Consider the following 24,469-nt stretch of genomic DNA (forward strand, 5'->3'; position numbering starts at 1 on the left):
TCACGTGGAGATCGACCTGACAGGGTATGTAGCTAGCAATGGGACTGAATCTCTTCCCCCCATCCCCCTCACTTTCACATTATAAAGGATATTTCCATGTTAGAAACGATGCATTAAAATATATTCTTACCAAGTTATTTATTTACACTAGATATAAACATAACAAAAGCTGGAAAATTAAGAATAGACTAGACACGAAAAGACGATTATAAAAAAAAAACTAAGTCTTTGCCCGTCAATTTGAATGCTTGTGATATATAAGTATAAAAAAATATGTATGCGAAAAACTTAGAGTGAGACGAAGCTACAAACAAAAAAGACAATGTAGCAAATTCCGGCGTTATCTCGATACCCCTCTGTACCAACTCGATAATTATAAGAGTGTAATAAACAAACACCATCCTTATTCCCAGTCGGGCGTCTTAAGGAGCGGCTGCTAGTCAGTGTGGCCGGCGCGCGCGCATCCCGAACACCAGTGCGATCCAAAAATATCGACCTACACGGCCCGGCCGCATTCGCGTTGACATGGGCTGACCGCGCTCTCCCTATACAAACAAATTTCAATTTTAACACCGAAACATTCCAAATTTAAATACGGAATTCTAAATTTGAAATTCGCTAGTGCTGTTCTGTTTTGTGTGATTTCCGCGAGGCCGATGCAGCAATGTCGCCGACCGCAATTGGTACTGAACTGCCGCAATGGTGCGGTAAGACGGAGAGCTGCCCGCAAGCACTGCTCGGTTGGTTGTACTTGACTCACGACCAGAATGATCAGGTGAGCATCTGACATCACTATTAATTTTTTTTTTAATCTTGTAGTATAACAACAAATTACAGTGTGCAGTCCATCCGTAAATGTGTCTGTCTATTTTTAGGTTTACAATTCTACCAAAAGATGTAATTGACCTGTTATGTCGAAATTTCCGCTCGTTTTCGACATGTTTGTGTGTACACGTTAATTACCGTTGTTTATAATTAATAAATACGTAATTATAATTAATGATTCGTTACGACATTATACTAGTTAAACTAAAGAAATTTAAAATGAATACATTCGTGAAGAGAGTTGCGATTTGAAGATGGATGATTCCAAACTTTTAGCGGGTCTGCCATGAAATGCATGCATATCATGAGCCGGTTCCTTTTGCCTAGTATGGAACACTTTTTGTATATATTATTTACATTTTATATTGTAATTGTCTGTTTACTGGCAATAAATGTTTCTATTCTATTCTAAATGAAATTCCGAAATTTCGAACTCAATTTCGTGTTTTTGTTTATACCAAAATCGGACCAATAAATGGAGTTTAACATTTCGTTCGTCATACATCCTATCATAAAAGTCCAAAGGAACAATATTTTAACATTTTTAATATGTCCAAACGGCATGTATTATGTAATTTTAACATCAAATTTCGTCTGTTTCGTTTGGCTCCGAAATTTCGGAAAACATTTCATGGTAGGCCCTCAGCATGTAGTTCGTAGATCTTATTATCTATCTATAACACTAAGTCATTGGACGATTTTCTAAGATAGATTTATATTAAATATTGAAGTTGTTAAATTGTTGTTAAATATTTATATATATAATAAGCTAGCGATCCGACCCGACTTCGCGCTCCTAGACAGAATTTTCGAAAATCAATACATATAATAAAAATGGTTCAGCCAATTCAATTGATCGGTTATTTTATAGCATTTTATATGTGATTTTTTTAGATTGATATAACTTTTTTATTTATAGACCGATTGAAATAAAATAAACACTATATGTTAAGTGGTATAAACCACATCGCATTAGTGAAAACTGTATTGAAATCGATTAAGCCTTTTCTTGGATTAGCGTGCACAAACTTACAGACAAAAATTCGAAAATCATTGTTTTGGGTTCTTTCGCGTTCATAAAGCTCGCCTATAATGGTTTTTTTTTTATATATCTTCCATGTACAGACAGCAACCAGTTACGATTTTATTATATATATAACTGATTTGAAAGTGAGTTTGTTTGTTACTCATACCTTATAGCCCGTTAACAGTCTAATTACTATGGGAGGGGGTGAAGGATTGTTACTAATGGGGTCAAATAGCCCCATTACTAGCAATGTACCCAGTCAGGTCGACTTCCGCGTGGTTTCCCTTGGAAACCATCGTGGCTAATTCTAGTTGAATTCGTCAGGATGGGCTAACTGACCTATTTTCATCCTCATCAGTCATCTATTACTGGTGCCCCGCCAGTGTATACCGGTGGCACAGACGAGGTTACCATACCATTTATTTATTTATTTATTCATTAGTGTGTACTCACATATGTGTACATGGCGGACTTAATGCTAAAAGCATTCTCTCCCAGTCAACCATAGGGAAGTGTCAGAATACTCGAATGCGGTACTACTAATTATTGATATACATACATACTAAAATTACATATATAAACGTATAAATATATATGAATAACAAATATACTTACACATATATGATATATACTATATTATACACGAAATTGAGAATAATATAAAGCACTTACTGCTCGGATAAAGGTAAAAAGTGAGCGTGAACGTTTTTTTACCAATGGGTAATCCATTTAAAAAAAAACTAATCACTATAAAATCTATTATACATATACTATATGTGACGGAGAAGAACAGTAGCTACTTTTTTTTTAACAGTAATTTATTTATTTATATATTTATTACATCCACTGGGTGAGCCTTACAGTCTTCCAATACGCTCACCCAGGAAAGCATGAGTACAATAACATATAAAAAAGAATATTACAGAAAAAAAAAACAAAAATAAAAGATTTAACTCAAACAAAAAACGTCTGAACACAAATACTCTGTGGTCACGCGACGAAACTCCAGCAAGTTAGAGGCAAACACATCCAATTGCGGATACCGGCTCAAAATATCATTGAGTAGTTTCAATGCAAGAGATAGTGCAGCTTGCTTAGCCAATTTTTCTTTTATTAATTAGCTTTTGTCGTGGTCAGTGTACAATCCCGGTCACACGAACGATGTAGCGGGTACAAACTAGTTCAGTATAATTAAAAATGATTACCCTTAGTTGACAATGGAGTCTATTCTAAAGAGGCATTGTCTATTTTTATCATTAGAACTAAAATTTAAACTTGATAAGACATCGAAATCGTTGTTCTAAGAGCTTCTTCGTTGTTCCGACTTAAATGTGAAATATAAATTTAGTTCATACTAGCGATCCGACCCGGCTTCGCACGAGTAGACAGAGTTTTCAAAAGTCAATACATATACCAGAGGGAGACTGTACAAAAGTCGTTTGCTTGGGCACCTTTGTCCCATTCGTGTTTTTAACGTAAAACAGGTGTGTTTACATGGCTATACTATATACAGAGGAATAATACCTAACTCCTCAAGTATTATTCCTCTTACGCATGGAGGGTATCATTGGCGAAACAATATACTCTGTTATGTCCATGGTACTGCTCATGTCTATAGGCGACGGTTACCACTTTCCATCAGGCGGGCCGTCAGCTTGTTTGCCATTCTAAGTTGTATAAAAAAAGTCCCTTCAATCATTTTAGTTACGTGGATGAAGTCGCGAGTAAAAAGTTTTTTTCATTATAAACAATATTATTATTTGGCGCGATTTATTGTAAGGTCTCTTTGTCTATGTCTCTTACATACAACGTAGAGTACATAACCATAAATAAAAAAAAACAGTATGCTGAACAAAACCACAGCTTAAAATTGGGCCAGTGTAGAGTTCTATGATTGAATATTAATGCGTAAAACCAAAACTTTGTACTGTTTTTTACGAAAATTGCGCGGACGGAGGAGTATGAAATTTCGCACAATTATAATTTATATGGAGAAGGAGTGCAGAATGCTAATATATTTTTTTAATTATGCATAAAAATTACATTCAACTAATAAAAAAAAACATTACACACACTACCATGTATTTTTTTTATAAGTAATAATGAAATAGTAACCCCACCCGCGCTATCGGTATACGCTGAAGTGAAGGATGATAGACGAGGATGAAACAGGTCAGTTGGCCCATCGTGACGAATTCAACGAGAATTGTTCACGATGGTTTCCAGGGGGAACCACGTGGAAGTCGACCTAATAAGGCAAATTGCTAACAATGAGGCTGTCAAACTCCATTGCTAACAATCCCTTCCCCCCAACTAAAACGTACAACAAAAATACATGGGTATTTGACACACACACACGCATATATACTCTTTTGTTTATTGTTAACGTCTGTGGTCAAATTGAGAACAGAGTAATATTGTTTCTCTTTAATATTATTTGTCTATAGCCGTACTGAAGGTCAAACATACCCATAATAAATTCATTTATTACAATATATGTTATGGTCGAATTTCGACCACTGGGCGACCAATGGTTTAAGATAAATAATAAATAAACGAACTAAAATATTCAATCAATGACTCAGTGTCAGGAAGTATCATGGAATCACTATAATTATGTTGACGTCAAGGACCTAAATTAAGGAAATACTAGAGTCAATAATAGATGTTTAATTTGAATTCATTGGCGTGTAATAAAATTGTTTTCTTAACAACTTATTAATCTTGAAGGGATAGGAAGTAGCGGGCACCATTGTCCCCATTACTAGCAGTGTACTTGCCAGGTTGTTTCCACCCTGGTTGACTGCTTTCGGTAGCTCTGAATGATATATTTTTTTTTATTTTGTCCTATTTTTGTTTTACTATTTATTACTAAAATTCTTATTTATTCATCATCATACCAGACTTTAACTGTCCACTGCTGAACATAAGCCTCACCCTAAAGGGATTTTGCCAGTAGTTGCCACATTTGGCAGGCGGATTGGTAACCGCAGTTAGGCTTTGAAAATGTTTAAACCGGGACATTGCTACCCATCCCTCGCTCTCCCTTAGTCGACTCTTATGATACTGACGAGAAAGGAAGGGGTGGCCTATTCTATGCCGGGACCACACGGCAACTTCTTATTTATTACTAAAACTTAATTTAAAAAAAGTGCCGATTTTAATTCTGACAAAATTAAAATCAACATGGTATCTAATGATTTCAAAAATATCGAAACAACTATCGAAAATAACGTGAACTTTTTGAAATTCATTAAAAAATTTACACCCTACATTTACAGTGGAAAGAAATTGTTAGTAACGGGGAACAGAGGCCCCATTTATAGCAATGTATATTACCTTGTCAGGTTGACCCCCACATGGTTTCCCTGGAAAACATCATTGATCTTGACGAATTTATTGGTCAATTGACCTGTATCCTCACCTATCATTCTTCTTTGACGCTCGCTAGTGTATTACCAATAGCGCCGGCTATATAATATTCCATTAAAAAAACCATACAACTACAGATCCCTATCGTGTACGTGCCCAACTCACCATTGGTCAGATCTTATTTTCGATCAAATAACTAGTTCGTATTTAGAATGAAGCCACGTGTATGTCGACAAGTCAACGACTCTGCAGCACGTCAGACATCTTTCGTGCTTCTAGCCTTGATACCTACTTTGTAAATTCTCTTCTGCCCTCATTCAACACTCATATGTATGTCTGGATAGTAGTAATTTTTAGTCCTTCACGCTCTAAGAACAAGGAATTACATAGAAGGAGTGATAAAATAGTTAATTCATAGCAGACTAGTGTATAGAAAATGTTATACGGCCGTATAACCCTACCAAATTCAGATACAACCTGCTTGCATACTTTCTACATATACTGTATCCAATATATAATCTAGTAATGTAAAATTTGTCATTGACAAATAATTGACATATTTTCTATACACTAGCCTGCTATGAATTGAGAAAAATGACAACTGATGGTGTATCTTTCGTCCTCTTTTTACTAATTATATTTGCATAAGAAGAAAGGAGGCAACCATATGATTTACAGTTTTTATTTTATCATTCCTTCTATGTAATTCCTTGTTCTTAGTTCACGCTAAATCCCTTACAGCGTAAACAGAAAGAGTATATAAATAGCTCTATACTTTATGCTTTCACTTCACATGTTCCTTGGGAAAGATCTTCGTTGACGTAACGCGCGTACGCGTACGTACATAAAGTTTACATTACAAATGCAATCTAGAAACTTAAGATAGTGCCCCTATCACACTATCTTGTAACTACACAATATGAATATTTTGGTGAGGGATTTTGTAATATTTATATGCCCAATAATGACGGAACATAGAGATCTTAATTTTGCATATAATATCATATAATGTAATTAACCTATGTTTCTGCAAATAAATAATTGACGTGACTTGACTTTATTATATGTATATGAAAGATATTTAAGTAAAATTAATATGAGATGTCTTAATAAGACCAATAGATGACGTAACAATATTTCTTTTTTAGAAATTTTGTCTGTATGTTTGTTCCAGTATTTTGCAAAAACTACTGGACCAAATTGAATGCGGTTTTTACATTTGTATACCTAAAGGTCTATCTTAAAAACTGATATATATTTTGTTTTGATACACCATCTAAATGTGATATATTTTGTTGGTTTCCCTTACCCTGAAAACCAATACTGAAGCGAGCAAAAAGTTAGTTGTCGATTATTTGATTATAGTTATTTTGTTTAATTCCGCTATAGTGATAGCGGAATTAAACAAAATAATTCTAATGAAACGATTACTGACATAGACTTTCGCAAGATAACAAGATAACAATTTTGTAAAATATTTAAAAAACTAGTTAGCAATATTTATTAAAATTTAAAAAAAGATCGTATTAGGCAAGAAGAAATCTTCATTGATAATAAAAAAGATTTTTTTTACTAAATTCGGTGTTATTTTGCGGAATTCCAAATCAGCGGATATTAGAATTATAGTAATAATATTATTAAAATTATGGTAGCAGAATTAAACAAAATAATTCCAATGAAATAACAAGTAATATAAACACATTATCAAAACCTAACTGCGGTTGCCAACCAGCCTGCCAAGCGTGGCAACTATTGACAAACCTCCTCTTATGGGGAGGCCTATATACAGTAGTGGACAGTTAACGGCTAATATGATGAACCAGCAATTAAAAAGAGAGCATCTCTTAGACTTGATTCTTTTAGGATTTTAAGCCTTTGTAATATGAATGCATGTTACACATTAGTTACTTTGACCCAACTATAGTACAGACACATAAATAATCTGCAGTACAGATAATAAATCTTATATATAAAATTCTCGTGTCACGGTGTTTGTTACCAAACTCCTCCGAAACGGCTTTACCGATTTTTATGAACTTTGTGTGCATATCGGATAGGTCTGGGAATCGGCCAACATCTATTTTTTATACCCCTCAGTGATAAGGGTGACCCACGCCAAAATATTTTTTTTTTATATTTTTGACAATTTTTTTATTTTTATTTTATTATAATTTAGCATTGAAAAATACATACAACTTTAAATTTTCATCGTTTTACGATCAACCCCTGTATTTTAATCGCGATTTTTATATTTCGCAATAGGTGGTAAAACAACGTTTACGGGGTCAGCTAGTAATATTATAAGAATCATTGTTGGTTTCAGTAATAGAGAGCCTGCCAAAGAGATTAGAAACGGCTCAGAAATATTTGAAGCCGTGTTAAATACCATTAATATAATTTTGTATGTAAGCACTAAGGTTATAACATTGATTTGGTTTTTACTGTCACAATGTTATAATTATTTTGTTGAATAAATAGAGACCAGAGGGTGACTTTGTACAAAAGTCGATTGCTTTGGTACCTCTGTCCCATTCATGATTCTACCGTAAAGCAGTTGTGTTTACATGGCTGTGTTTCGGTTTGAAGGGTGGGATATGGCAGTGAATTTACAGGGTACAGAGGAATAACATCTGATTCCTCAGGAATGGCAACGCATGGGGGGTGTCATGGGCGAAACGGTATACTCTGTTATGTCCATGGTACTGCTCATGTCTATAGGCGACGGTTACCACTTTCCATCAGGTGGGCCGTCAGCTTGTTTGCCATTCTACGTTGTATAATAAATAAATAAACAAATAAATGTATACCAAATTTAATAGTAATTAGATAAGCCGTTAAGGAGCTTACAGGTAACAAACAAACAAACCGTTTTTCTGTATCGCTGTTAATGTACAGATCTAATGATTACATCCTGCCGCCTTTGATTGCCCCGACACCTGTTTTGTCCCCATAATGGGCACATTTGTATCATCTATAGCAATATAATGTCACATTACTCTTTCCGGCTTTATAACTTACTTAGGGATTGTTAGTAATGGGGATTAGCAACTCTATACTCTATCAGGTCGACCTCCTCGTTGTTCCCTCTGAAAACCATCGTGATTGATTCATTGGTGAATTTGTCACGATGGGCTAACTGACCTGCTTCATTTTCACTTATCATCCCTCACTGGTGCCCCGCCAGTGTATGCCGATGGCTCAGGCGGATTCACCATTTCATTATCATCTTATAATAACAACAACAAAAGATGTAGTTAATATTTTTGAAGATTTTTTTGCTAATATTCCGATTGATATTACATCTTCTCTGGACTCATCTCAATCTCGAGCAAAAAAATTACTAGAGACTAATATCGGTTGTTGTTCTTTAAGATTTAAATTTTCACATGTTAGCCCCTTTCATATCATAAAAATATTCAAACAGCTAAATTTAAAAAATACGGAAGACCTTTGGGGCATGTCTGTAAAAGTAGTTAGTTCTTTCATAGATATTGTTGCTCCATATCTAGCCACTATTTTTAATAAATGTATTGATAATGGCGTTTTTCCACATTTAATGAAATTTAGCAAATTAATCCCACTATTTAAATCAGGAGATAAATTTGAGCCAGGGAACTATAGACCTATATCTATTTTGCCAGTTCTAAGTAAGGTGTTTGAAAAGATAATGTTAAATCAAATGTTACATCACTTCAGGGTTAACGGACTGCTTCACAGTCAGCAATATGGTTTCACCGCCGGCAAGTCTACCACTGACGCAGGTGTTGCGCTAGTGACACATATTTTCGAATCTTGGGAGAGGTCACAGGATGCACTCGGAGTTTTTTGTGACCTATCAAAGGCATTTGATTGTGTGGATCATAAAACGCTTTTGTACAAGCTCGAACATTATGGTATAAGAGATAATGATCTAAAATTAATGAGAACTTATTTAGAGGATAGGGTTCAAACTGTAGATATTGACGGTGTAAAATCTAAGGGAGCTAATATTAAGATGGGCGTTCCACAAGGGTCAATCTTAGGCCCCTTTCTCTTTTTAATCTACATAAATGACCTTCCCTTTATGGTAGAGAAAATTGCAGATATAGTGCTGTTTGCGGATGATACTTCGTTAGTGTTTAAAATTGGACGTCAAAGTAATCAATTAGACGATGTAAATTGTGCTATGTCTGCAATATTAAATTGGTTTACATGTAATAACCTATTATTAAATTCCAGCAAAACAAAGTGTATAAAATTTACACTTCCTAATGTAAGACTAATAAATACACAGTTATTGCTTAATGACGAAATAGTAAATTTTGTTAATGATACAGTTTTTTTAGGTATAACAGTGGACTCGAAATTACAATGGGGGCCCCATATTTCAAAATTGGCCAGTAGACTCAGTTCTGCTGCATATGCAATTAGAAGAATTAGGCAATTAACAGACGTGGCGACGGCTAAACTTGTATATTTTAGTTATTTCCATAGCATAATGTCTTATGGCATACTGCTGTGGGGTAAAGCAGCCGATATAAATACTATATTTGTTTTACAAAAGAGAGCCATACGTTCTATTTATGGTATGGGTTCGAGAGAGTCATTACGTCAGTGCTTTAAAGACTCAAATATCCTCACAGTTACTTCACAATACATTTATGAAAATATTATGTATACACGGAAGAACTTAGCGAGTTTTAAAAAACTCAAAGACTGTACAAGTAGAAACTTACGCAATATAAATAAGCTTATTTTACCTAAATGCCGTCTGCACAAAATCAGTAATTCATTCTATGGTAATTGCATAAGATTTTATAATAAACTGCCGGAATCTGCATTAAATCTGACAGAGAGGCAATTCAAATCTTATATTAAACAATTTTTATGTAAGAAAGCCTATTACAGGATAGACGAATTCATAGATGACAACATATCAAGTAAATAATTAGTTTATTAGCATACAACGTTATAATTTTTTTTTCTCATTGCTTTCTTGATTTAATTGATTAATTTTAGAAATATGAAAGCGTAGCGGTTTTTTGTATTAATTGCCGCATGCATTCTTATGTAAAATGTGAATACTATAACTATCAGATGGCAATTGTGAGTAGCTTTGACGTGGTCTAGTGTTTTGAGTAGTCATGCTCACTAAAATGTCCAGACTTGTGGCGGCGTGGTGGGCCGGGTCATTGGGCTCCCTAAAATATGGTCGAGCGCAGTGATGGCTGGCTCATCCGTCATACTCGTGAACGGGTGCTGCTTGTAGGGACTGGTCTGCTCTAATCACTATGACTGATTTCCTCTTATTAATTGTTTAACCAGTTGGTTATGTATTCAATTTTTTTTTTTTCTTTTTGAGTATTTAATTGAATTAGTGCTAATTGGTGGTTTGTATTCACACAATTAAACTTAAAAATGTAAAATAATAATAAAATTATTTAAAAGAGCATCACGCAAGTTTCTTGCTCGTTCTTCTTGTGATGAGACAGCTTTCCGAACGAGCGGTAAATTAAAAAAAATGTAATGACTTTTCAAAAGTGCTTCAATGTAAGTTTATTTGAATAAATGATTTCTATTCTATTCTATTCTATTCTATTCTATTCTTATAAAAAAGCACAGAGATCTGCGGGACGTCAGCATCAATGTCCGTGCTATTGGAGCAGCAACCTGTTTTTAACAATTAATATGAACCGAGTGTTTTCTTCTTTACAAAGTTATCAAGGTAACAAACCGAAATAGCCAGAATATTGCTCTTTGCGTTTCGCGATATCGTTGATTGTAAGTGTTCGGAAAAATAATTGGAGCTGTACAGTATTAGTTATTTCGTTACCTTCAATTTAACTATATTTATCCCGGGGGGAAAGGGATTGTTAGTAATGGAGACTGAGAATCCCATTGCTAGCAATATACCCAACCAGGTCGACCTTCTCGCGGTTCTCCTTGCAAACTATCATGGTTAATTCCTGATGAATTCATCATGATGGACTAACTGGCCTGTTTTCATTCTCATCTATCACCCTTCACTGGTGCTCCGCCAGCGTATCCCGTTAACGCAGGCGGGGCTACAATACCATTTTCACCCATCAAAAAAAAAAAGTAGTATCTTCATGTACTTGTTTACAAATCAAAAATCTCTCCCAATTTCTTCTCGCAAATGAAGTAAAGAACTAACGCTCTGAATAGTAATGAAAACGGTCAGTACCAGTAGTGAGACCAACGTAACGTTCTCTAAAATTACACCACCCACCAGTTCTGTGCGTCTAAATTTAGTTGCTGCATGAATATGTACCGTAACATTGCTATCAACAGTACGTACCTATGTGTGTTGTCTAGAAACCATACTCAATGTGACAATACTCCATTAAATTAAGAAACTAGAAAATTTGTCGTTCTTGAATTTGTACTTTTATTATCTCACAGAAATATTTTCTTTGAAAAAAAAATATTAACTTATTAAGTATAAATATGAATATGGCGAGGAAGGTTGAGCAAGCCTTAAAAAAAAAAGTATGTCAGCCTTTTCCAAAGTGGGCGATAACGCCTCTTTGTATGTGCGGCAGGCCTAAAGGGGGGCGTTGTGTAGAGGCTTGGGGGGTGATTTGTTGATCTTAAAGTAATAGTGGTTTTTAAGTAGGTGAAAAAATGTGGGCGCAAAAACATAATTTATTCTCAAAGGTACCCCTACACTATGTGAAATGTGTGGACTATGTAGCCAAAAAGGGGATTAATGCTGAAATGACTACAGTAGAGATGAATGGAAGATATTACGCCAACACCAAATAATTGAAAGAAGACCAAGAAAATAATAATGATGATGGGAATGTATTGATTTACTGCTTTATAAAGTGGCCTATGTCCTTCTTCGTGACAAATGTTATATGCAAGCCAAATTATTCTGTAATACAACTATACTCTATTCAATTCGGCGCTGATTTCATTAAAATGCCATGAACAGCTGGACATTGTGAGTTTAGCTGACACTACTCAATAATTAACCTATAATGATCATGTAGCCCATATTCTGTCTAAGACAGACATCAAGGATCAGTGTAAGTGCATGATATAAGATGTGAAAATGGATAAAGCCAAAGATGATATGTGAGGAGAGATTTCTTTTGGCACACGGTTTTTTCTGTCTTCCTCGCAATGAACTTGGCATGAAGATAGATAGAGTCACTGTCACTGCTATAGTAAACTTCCCCATACATTCTTTACATACATAGCAGTTAATCGTACTTGGAGGTAAACTTGTTGCCGTAACTTTGTGAATTGTGTTTACGTTCAGTGAAGCGTTAAAACAGTTTGACGACACAAACTTACGAATTAATGTCTTGAATCGTAGTAAGAAACCACTAACCGGTTATATAGATATCCCCATACAAATGGTAATAAAAATCTGAAATAAAACCCATTTCTTGTAACAAAAGACATTCATATGAAGTTTTATTATTAACCTTTAGACTTTCGCATTGCATAATTTGTACGACGGGAATTAAGCAATTTTTTATTTAATTAATTAATTTTTTTATTGTTATGGAAAACTATAAAGAGAATTATTATTCTTAATCTAAGAGCTATTCTTAATGTATTGTATGTATGAAGAAAGAGAGCTGATGAGATATGGACTTCAAACAGAAACACAGAAGACTAGAACTTGCTACCTTGCTAAGGATGCCTACTCTATTACCATTCTATAAAAAAATAGTAACTTTAATTAGTCTTCAAAGCATAATTCAATACTTTGGTCATATTGCTCGCAGAGATGTCAAAAATCTTAACTCCTAAAAGTAACAGGGGGTTTAGAGACCTGAATATCAGAACGATGGTCAGATCGCACAGTTATCTTTTAGTATCACTATTTACCTGGCAATTGATCGTAACAGAGACAAAATATGGTAATCAGAATCTGTAATGAGCTCTCTGCTGAGGTTTATCTCGGAGACTAAATTTCTCCAAAAAAAGCATATTAAGATTTCTTCTGAGTAGACAACGCTCACGAGATATTCCTGGTACTGCAGACATAGAGTACCTTAACCGCTTATTATCAGACGAGCTGTATATTTGTTATATCTTTATGGCATTGGAAAAAATCTAACACTAGTCACAACTCACAGTAATGAAGAATTAATTTTTTCAATGGCTGATATTGGAATGGTAACCCCGCCTGCTTTATTGGTATACGCTGGCAGAAAACCAATGAAGGAATGATTAAAAGACAGAAACATATTTTAGGGGGCCGTGCCCACCGCAAAATTTTTGGTACCCAACAGGATGCGAAAGGACCTTTAGCTATGCCTCCGAAACATAATAGAGCCATCCAAAAACCAGGAGTTAAGGTGTAGTATACTGCTAGACGTCCGGCCGACTTAACATAATCAATGTGGCATCGCGGAGACGATTAGACAAATAAAATCGCAGTAAATAACACGCCACGCGTTCTTATTGGGCGGCGCGAAGAACGCGCGCGCATCTGTTTAACGAATTACTTCGGTCCAATTCCAAACGCGTGCGTTGACGCCGTGAATCATGCAGCGAAATGCCACTATATTTCAACCCTTATCACAAAACCCATAAGGTCTATAGATAGTGTTCATAAGTTTAATTGAACTAATGTGAATTGGGAATACTTTTATATTTACGCGTGAATAAACTGTACGTACTCGGTTAAAATTGTGATAACTAATGACAATATTTGTGATGTAATATAATTTCTTACAGTGGATTTGTACATTAACTTACTTATACACCTACAGTTTAATTACACCTTTTTATGCAATATGAAAAATCAAATAGCAAAACCCAAAATAACATTGTCATTTACAATAACAATTGTCTTTAAGACATAAGAACATAAACATTTAAAGTTGGCCAGAAAAAGATCACTTTTAGCAATAAGTTTCGTCCATTGTCTTCTCTGTGTAATCTAGGGGTTTCTTATAATTTTTATTTCTTTTAAGTTACCAGTGAATTACCACAGATAGAAGTTTACTTCTATGAGAAAGAATCAAGAATATCTATCTACGCTATTGCCCAAATAGAGTATTATGCGTTGCCATTCCTGAGAAATAAGATATAATGATTTGTAATTAAGTCGAATTATAGTCGGTTTCTAGGGGAACACATGGAAAGCTATAGGCAGGACTGGCTTTAGCCTATCTGACTCCCCTAAACAGATTTATAATGATAAATAGATGGATAGATATATAATTTATTTGCATCACTTACACTATGTTAATTAACGCTAATCTCCGAAACCGGTCAAGCGATTTTAATTACATTTTGTAAAAGTGTTACTACTGTCTGCTTCTACTTGTTTCTTTATGCAACTTAGAATGGCAAACAAGCTGACGGCCCACCTGATGGAAAGTGGTAACCGTCGCCTATGAACATGAGCAGTACCGTGGACATAACAGAGTATACTGTTTCGCCCATGATACCTCCTATGCGTTGACATTCCTAAGGACTCAGGTGTTATTCCTCTGTACCCAGTACATTTAAGTAGTATTAGATATAATTATTGTGACAAATAGCTACCGCTTTTTTTCTTTCTCCTCTATCAAAAGATTGTCTAGAAGAGATTGCTTTAGCGATTAGGGGGTATCCCTATGCGTTGCCATTCCTGAGGACTCAGGTGTTATTCCTCTGTACCCTGTAAATTCACGCCATATCCCACCCTTCAAACCAAAACACAGCCATGCAAACACATCTGCTTTACGGTTGAAACACGAATGGGACAGAGGTGCCCAAGCAAACGACTTTTGTACAAAGTCTCCCTCTACAAACCCTAACAGCAAATTTTACTTTTCAATTGCAAATTTTATTCATTCAGTCACGCAGGTGGAAAATTAACGTATTCTGTCATCGTATTACAGTGGATGCCGGGCTCAGTATGGGGGCCACTGCCAACAGCTGCCCCAGGGTCCACCCAGGCTCCAACAGACGACACCAGCTCTCTGGCGGAGCAGCTGAGTGTCTTGTCGCTGCGACGGCCGCCGCGACCACCGCCTCCAGCTTACATGTGCCACTTGTGCTTCAAAAAAGGCCATTACATCGGGGACTGTCCTCAGGTAATTTTTTTTTAATATTTTTTTCCGAATCCGAAATTGTTTTTTTTTTCATTATTATCAGAATTGGATTGCAAGTTGACATGAACGGAACACGTAGGCACTTATACAATAGAATATATTAATATTATATATGGATTGCGTGCAAATATGGAGTCCATGTGGTCCTGACATAAAATAGGCCACCCCTTCCTTTCCCGTGGGTGTCGTAAGAGGTGACTAAGGGAGGGCAAAGGATGGGCAGCATCCGAGGCGATTAAGAGCAGTAGCGTCCATCTTAAAACGTCTCCAAAGCCTAACTGCGGTTACCAATACACCTGCCAAACGTGGCAACTAGTAGCAAAACCCCCCTAGGAGGAGGCTTATGTTCAGCAGTGGACAGTTAAGGGCTGATATGATGATGATGAATGTGACACAACCTTCAGAATGTTACTGCTGTCACGCAGTTGGTGTAACACAGACTCGATCCATTTTTTTATGCAACATAGAATGACAAACAAGCTGACGGCCCACGTGATGAAAAGTGATAACTGTCGCCTATAGACATGAACAGTACCATAGACATAAAAAAGTTTACTGTTTCGCCCATGATACACCAATGTGTTGCCATTCCTGAGGAGTATGGTGTTATTCCTCTGTACCCTGTAAATTCACTACCATATTTCACCCTTCAAACCGAAACACAGCCATGCAAACACTACTGCTTCAGAGTAGAAACATGAATGAGACAGAGGTGACCAAGCAAACGACTTTTGTGCAAAATCTCCCTCTGATAAGACATTTACATTTACATCTAACGGAGAAGAAAATAGCCCTTTTGTTATATGAAATTTCTTAAAAGTCACACACACTTGTTTTAGAAATCAACAAATAAATAATAGCACCGGGCAATTCCCGTATGTGTGCCTACATTTTACTAGAGCACAAACACAACGGGCGCTTTGTTGCACACATTTGATTCTTTGTTCTGTGAATACAAACAGTGTACTGATTTACCAACTATTAATTTATATAAATTATACTACATATATCTCGTCCGGTAGCCTGGCACAGTTATTGATAATAGACACTTAACAAATCCTTGCTATCTTTTGGAGGAAACAATAAAGAGTATCTATCTATCTATCTAATATCACAAATGTGAAAGTGAGTTTGTTTCTTAGCAGCTTATATCTTTTTTTCGCGCGGGCGGGGTTACCATTCCATTATCAACCATTAAAAAAAATCAGTCTCGCAAACGAAGTATAAAAGTTAATACTTCATATTAATTCAATCATTAACTGTCCACTGCTGAATGTAAGCCTTCCCCATAAGAGGAATTTTACGCACACCAGATTTGCTCATTTTCGAAGTCGGTTAAAACAACGTTCACTTCACAATCTTTAATGAGTGCAGTTTATTACATTTTACATCGCGGTCAAAGAGTTTTGTCGACCACAATCACAATACCTACGATTCTCTCACGTACGTTTATCTAATTCCGAGAATTGTTCATCTCATATATAACTGAGTCGGCGGTCAGCATTATTATATTATATATACGCAAGTTGATATTAGTGATGTGGCGAATCAACTTTTTTTTTTGGTATTCGAGTATTTTAGTTTTCATTACAAAAAATTAATCGGAACAAAACTCGAACAAGCATTCGAGCACATGTATTTATTTCTGAAATTTAGTTTGTCACTATTATTTTTTTTTTGCAGATATTAAATATTTAATCATTTTATAATTCCCCTTGTAGTTAAGATATAAGAATAAATTATTTAATTTTATGTCTTAGTTTTCATTCTTATGTTTAGGAAGAAAATTAATTAATGAATGATACAGAACATGATACAGAAACATGAAAATATACAATAAATATGTAATTATCATTTGAGTTACTCGAAATCTGTATTCAAGTAGGTATCTAGTAGGCATTCGAGTCAACTAGACTCGACCCATCACTAGTTGATATAACAAAGAATAATGTAAGCATTTTACACTGTAATATAAGCCTGTTAAAATTAAATATATCGTGTACTTTGACGACTTTCTTATCGTTTTGTTAGCTTTGCGAAGCGCTGAATTCACAGTTATTGTAATGAAATAGGTACTTATGACAAGAAAGTGTCACATTCGATTTTTATTGATGTGATCTTTCATCGATCTATTGGGCCGTTTGTAAACAATTGCAACATATTGTGTGATGATCGATTTAATCAATCGATTTAACCTATTATCGATTAAGTCGAACATCAGGAATTATTATTTGTTACACTGTGATGAAATTACTACAAAGAGTACTTTCAATGTGAAAGTTATATATATATATATATATATATATATATATATATATATATATATATATATATATATATATATATATATATATATATATATACATATATATATATGTATATATATACATATATATATATATATATATATTACTATATATAAATTTATACAATCAATATAATTCAGAAAAATACTTATTAAACCTATCGTATCATTTCATTTCTGCTCAATGTGTAATAGTTATTAGTAGATATTATAGGCAACTAGTCACAGCAATTACTAATTCCCAATTCCCATCCAAACGAATTTGTTTAGTACAACTGTCCAATTTACTACTTACAACTTACCATTCTGCTCGTACCAGGAGATAAGAGTTCTTTAGACTGCAGTAATAATATATAATTGATATTATGTTAAAACATTATTCTATGTTGCAGGCTCGACCCAAGGGCGAAGGCTTGACCCCGTACCAGGGTAAGAAGCGTTGCTTCGGCGAATACAAGTGCCCCAAGTGTAAGCGCAAATGGATGAGCGGAAACTCTTGGGCCAACAATGGACAAGAATGCATCAAATGCCGCATCAACGTGTTCCCACACAAACAGGTATAGTTTTTGTTTTTTTTTTTTTACTTTTGTTCTTCTTTTTGTTCTGTTCAGTGAACATATTCTAGTCACGTGAAAAAAACTGCAGGTTTTATGTTTTTTTATGCAACTTTTGAATGGCTAACAAACTGACAGCCCGCCTGATGGAAAGTGGTAACCGTTGCCTATACACATGAACAGTACCATGGGCATAACAGAGTATACTGTTTCACCCATGATAACCCCAGTGAAGGGTGATAGATGAGAATGAAAACAGGCCAGTTAGCCCGTCATGATGGATTCATCAGGAATTAACCATGATAGTTTCCAGGAGAAACCGCGAAGAGGTCGACCTGGTTGGGTATATTGCTAGCAATGGGATTCTCAGTCTCCATTACTAACAATTCCTTCCCCCCTACCCCCCCGTTGTGGAGATTAATCGTGAATATCTTGTGTCTGAAATCGAGAGCACTCTTACTGGAGTTACTTACTCTTACTAAATCTACCAATTGGGGACGACTAAACTTATTCCAATTTAACATACAAGACATACATCTAAGATACAACCATGTAGCTCCACAGTTTTGGAATACAGGGGTTTTACGATTTTTTTTATTATACAACTTAGAATGGCAAACAAGCTGACGGCCCACCTGATGGAAAGTGGTAACCGTCGCCTATAGACATGAACAGTACTATGGACATAACAGAGTATACTGTTTCGCCCATGATACCCCTCATGCGTTGCCATTCCTGAGGACTTAGGTGTTATTCCTCCGTACCCAGTAAACTTCTGAAATCCACGCGTACCAAATAAGGAGTAGCGGGCAATAAACTAGTTTTTTTTGTAATGGATGATAACAGAATCTCTAACAACTCCGCTACGCTAACAGTATACGATGGAAGGACACCAGTGAGGGATGATAGGTGAGAATGAAAAGGCAGGTCAGTTAGCCCACCGTGGTGAATACACCTGGGATTCAACATGATGGTTTCCAGGGGTATCACGTGGAGGTCGAATGAACAGGGTATATAGCAATGGGACTAGTAGTCCATATTACTAACAATCCCCCCTCCCCAAAGCTAGTTTATAATATTAGTAAGAATGTAATTAATTGCCATATCTCGATATGAATGTTCTATTTTTTCGAAACGTTAATATATATTTTTTTTTATTACAGCGACCGCTGGAGAAACCTGACGGCTTGGACGTGAGTGACCAGTCCAAGATTCACCCCCAGCACCTGTGTCAAAAATGCCGTTCGCTCGGGTACTACTGCCGTCGCGAGTACTAAACGCTATTTCGACTGTTAACCGCCAATTTCTCTTAACTAACACGTAAGAAATTTTACAGGAGACAAAAATATTCCTATTTCTGAATTTATTCTAAATTCTCCAAATCATAAGAAGAATTTATACCTACTTAAAAGGCAGGCATAGACTCCCATAGAGATGTTAGTGTCTATGGGCTGCAGTAATTACTTGACATCGGACGTACAGCATGTTCTTTTGTTGCCCTTTAACATAAAAAAAAATATGATGAAACAAAAAAAAACCTAAGTACATAGTCGATTTGAAAATAAATTCTCAGTATATTAAATTGTGAAATTATTTCTCAATGTAACATAGAAAGGCAGAAATGTACGTTAAAAAAATGGCAGTTAGGCGGTATTGGCGGTTTAACGTCGAATTGTTCATACATATGGCCATACAAGATTTAATGACTACGTCAAATGCTGTTGTAAGGTAAGCAACTTGTACTACGTTACTACAATAATAATAAGGAATTTATGTAGAATTCTCATGGCACTCGTAGGTAATATTTCATATGGTGCAGTTATTTTCTGTTACTCTCTTGAAAAAAGAAAAAAAAATTTAATTCAACAGTGTAGATTAGAGTTGTATTATATCCACAGAAAAAAAAACAACAACTGATAAATCTACAAAAAAAAAAAATAGAAGAAAGAGACTATATTAAACTTCTTCTTAATGAGTACCTCTGTTCCACGCATATTTCTGGCATGGAGCAACTGTGCATAGTGTTAGTTTAAAAGGGTGCAGGATGGAATACGCTGGTAACATGACTATAAAATTTTAAATTTTCTTTTTTATTATTAAGTAAATGTAAGTACTTCGAAGTCGAATTTTTATTGTCTTTAATAGACATACACACATATGTTATCATAGATTTAAGTTTAAATAGTTAATTAAGATATTGAAATATGTATATTTCGAAGTTTATCTTTTGAAAAATTTTATTGTGTTTTTACTATTTGGGTAGTATAAGTTGATTTTTACTCTATACCTTATAACTAATTATTGATATAATGTACTCCAAATGGCATTACAGTTACTTATGATGTTTTATATGTATATTTAGATATGACTACGTAATGTTCTAGGTTTTAGGTGCTTGTGGTCAAAGTATAAAACGCTATATATTGTAAGTTTTAGCCATTATAATTCATGATCATTTCGTTTAATTTTTACTAACGTACTTAACCAAATTATTTCTTATAATAATTTTCGGCATATTTGTAAATTAATTCCATTTTAATAACTATTACAAATATTGTATCAATTAATAACATTATGTTCTGCGCCATCTATTGGTGGCAGTAGACTATTGAAATTATTAGATAGTAAATATCACACAGGCCAAACTAGCGTGATGGTAACGATGCCAGTATAAAGATGTCGCTACAACATTTGATTTTTTAATAGATAAAAAATACAAAAATATATTATTTATATTTATTAATTATATAAATCATATTTATCATTATTAAATATATCTTTATGAGCTTTATTATTATGATTATGTGCTTGTGAAATGCCTTGCATGACTTAATACATTCTGCACTTTTAAACTGAACTGAAAAACAATTTTCATATTTTGTAATTGCATGTTCAATTCGAGATATTAAGTTAAATAGGAATATTCTTATTGGATGATAATGGAATGGTAATCCCGCCTGCGCTATCGGTATACGCTGGCGGGGCATCAGTAATTGGTAATAGTTGAGGATGAAACCAGGTCGATTGAGATTTGAGAAGGATTAATTATGGTGGTTTCCAAGGGAACCGCGTGGGGGTCGACCTGACAGGGTATATTGCTAGTAATGGAGATCAATGTCTCCATTACTAACAATCCCTCTCTCGTCAGATAAGAATGTTACTTGTTAATAGGAATGTTTCCTATCTAACTGCCTAAGTCATAAAATCATACTACCTAATTTGAATTAAATTAGGGCAGAGGTAGTTTTAGCATTGAAAATAAAACACTAACATACAGACAAGATATTTAAATACACATAATTTTATTTGGCTATCATATGTATTCATTAGCTTTATAATTAAATACATTTTTTTTATTTTGTTTTCTTTTTATTATTAAGTAAATATTAGTTTTAAAATTCATTTATATTCAATATTTAGTTTTAATTACTTATAATTGGGTATTTAATATAATTGCTGGACATCGGATAATACTCGAGTATTATTTAATTTGATGTCCTTTACGTACATTTATTACTTAATTATAACTTTGTCTAATCAAATTTTTAATGTACTATAAGCTGCTATTTGCTTTTTTTAAATGGTTTTATATCCGCTTGCGCAATTGGTATTTATAAGCGAAAATGAAATATTAACCTCGCCTGTATGTACTGGTGAATCCATCAGTGAAAGATGAAGATGTAAGTTAGAATGGATGTAGGTTAGGAATGAACCATGTTGGTTTCCAGGGGGAACCTCGTGGAGGTATATTGCAAGCAATAGGGCTATTAGACCCCGATACTAATAACCCCCCTCCCCCCAGCCCCCAATATGTTGTACGACCTCTATAGCAAAACCAGTAAAGGTGCCTGCCAAAAATACTAAAGACATCTTCACATAACATTCATTTTATTACAAGTATGTACAATTAAAGGCGAATAAATAGATAAATACAGCGTTTGACTTTTTTGTAAAACTCTTTTGTTTTTTAACACTTTATACCACAAATGTGGCAAACAAGAATACAGCCCATCTGATAGTAAGCGGTCACTGTAGCCTGTAATGCCACGTGCATGCTGTCGACCCTTAGGAAATCTTAATACACCCTTTATAAAGAACCCCGTACTGTAGTCTCTGGGGGCAACCTTGGCATGCTCATCTACAGCCTGAGCGTCCTTAAAAAACATAATTCATTTGTGGACTAAACTAATATAATATTAAAAAAACATAACATATTATTTAATTCAGTTCTTTTAATCATGTATACTAATAAATATAATTCCAAAGAACCAGTGAATTCTCAATGTGCCAAAAAAATAATTAATCGTTGTTAAATGTAATTCGATATTTAAGTTTATTATTTTTATATTCGTAACACAATATACGTACGTGCCATTATATAAAAAAATATGTTTTTTTTTTCTTTTATTAGATTTATATCTTTTGTTTCATGACATGTTTTGTTTATATGTTTTTATAAATTTTAAGATAACATTATAATTTTAAACCGTCAATACACACATTTATTTTACTCGTTATATATTAACTTAATTATAGTTAAATAACATTTTTCATAACATTATTACGTAAAATGTCTTAAACATATATATAGAGACTTAATTTAGTTAACGGTTTTTTTTTTCTTTTAAAACCACAATTAAAAACTAGCCGTCAACGTACTGGCTGGTTATAAACCTATTTTTATTCTTTTTTTTAACTTTTTTATGAAGATTCCGGTTTATATTTTTGTGTACGTGTTGACGTTTTAAAATCATACCATTTTCATGTAATTATTATAACGTCTTGTACCTAGTTTATAAACAAAAAAAAATTAGTTTAAGAAAATTGTCGCTGAATCGACGGTGCTTGTGTATAGGTGTGAACATGGCTTAAGTCTGATTGCGTTCCATAAGTTATAATGTTAAACTAATTTAAATATGTATTTCGATATTTCATTGTATGATTAAAGAATACACTTAACAATTTTGTAATTAATTCCTAATTTAAACTTCTAAATTTTACAAAATATAGCTGGGATCGTTTAAGAACCAGTAAAACTATAAGATTTAAAGCTTAAACTATATAGATAAAGCATTGAGCCTCAAAACAGATTAACTTTTTGTCAGGTAATTCAATCAGTATTCTATATATTTACGCATAAAATGTACCTTGAGGTATTATTTAATCTATAAAATGAGTGTTTACGCATTAAATAGAATGCAGAATTTGTAAGATAAAATAAATATAGATGTTATAAAGGAATCAATTACTCATAAATATTCCTCACGCAAAATTGTATGAAAAAATTGACCTGTTTTTCTCGAAGCATTTCTATGGGGACATTCTATTTATATAAGCTAAGAGTCCAAGTAAAGTCTGTTAAATAGTATTATAAAAATAGTAAGTTTACATACATTAACAAGAATATTTATTTTCATTTTTATTTTTCATTTATTGTAAAAATAAAATAATGTTCTTTGGTTTAAAAAATACCTAAGTGCATTTTTGTATGATGACCAATAATTAATATATAAACATACAAATTTATTATACATATATAATAATTTATAATTTAAAATATTTTATTTTTCAGTTTTTTCCATATACAACAGACTTACGCCATGTTGTCTTATTTTTATTAAGTACTATTTTGCATGTACCGTAAAGAGTGTTCATGCCGAAGTGTAACAATTTTAAAATAAATCTTTTTATATAATCAATTATTTTAATATTGGTTATCAATTCATTTCAATTTATTCGCAACAATACTACATTGTGTTGAATATTTTTTTTAAGTACCAAGAAGATATCATAAAACAACTTTACAATAAAACAGAAAAAGTATGAAGCAACAAAATAATCAATAATAATTGTCCAAAAATTACAAAATTAACAAATGTCATTAGTAAGGCATAGTATACAGTACATATTACAATTGTTTGTTCACTCTATGTTATAAGGATTCGAGATCTAATGTTTTAAAATTCATCAATTGAGTAGATGCACCTTTTCAACAAAAGAGTATAATATTTTATTTTCAAAATTCTTCAATCTTCAATAGTTTTTAATGCATTGGGTAATTTATTATACAATTTAATCGTTTGAAATTTCGCGCCAAGTTTTATTATATTCAGTTTTGTTTGTATATCATGTGTAACATATTTTCGTTTAGAAATCATTTTTTGACAGACGATTTTTAACATAGTCTGTGACCACAGTCAATATATCATCTATTATGAAAACTTAAAAGGGGTGAATGAGAAACGAACATTAATAAAAACAATAGAGAATAGAAGATGCAAAATGCTGGGCCTTCTTATACGACATGACGATTTTTTAA

The 24,469-nt window shown here is 33.9% G+C and overlaps 1 protein-coding gene across 1 annotated transcript; it reads left to right on the plus strand.

The window, feature by feature from the left end:
* Positions 1-420: 420 nt before the first annotated feature.
* Positions 421-23,845, plus strand: LOC116412896 (zinc finger CCHC domain-containing protein 24-like). Its single transcript, XM_052899173.1, has 4 exons — positions 421-775; positions 15,079-15,273; positions 17,989-18,153; positions 19,314-23,845. The coding sequence occupies exons 1-4, from the start codon at positions 665-667 to the stop codon at positions 19,425-19,427; spliced, it is 585 nt and encodes a 194-aa protein (XP_052755133.1). The 5' UTR covers positions 421-664; the 3' UTR covers positions 19,428-23,845.
* The last annotated feature ends 624 nt before the right edge of the window (positions 23,846-24,469 follow it).

This window comes from Galleria mellonella, unplaced genomic scaffold, assembly GCF_026898425.1.
Source record: "Galleria mellonella isolate WM207_F2 unplaced genomic scaffold, CSIRO_AGI_GalMel_v1 utg56, whole genome shotgun sequence".
NCBI lineage: Eukaryota > Metazoa > Arthropoda > Insecta > Lepidoptera > Pyralidae > Galleria > Galleria mellonella.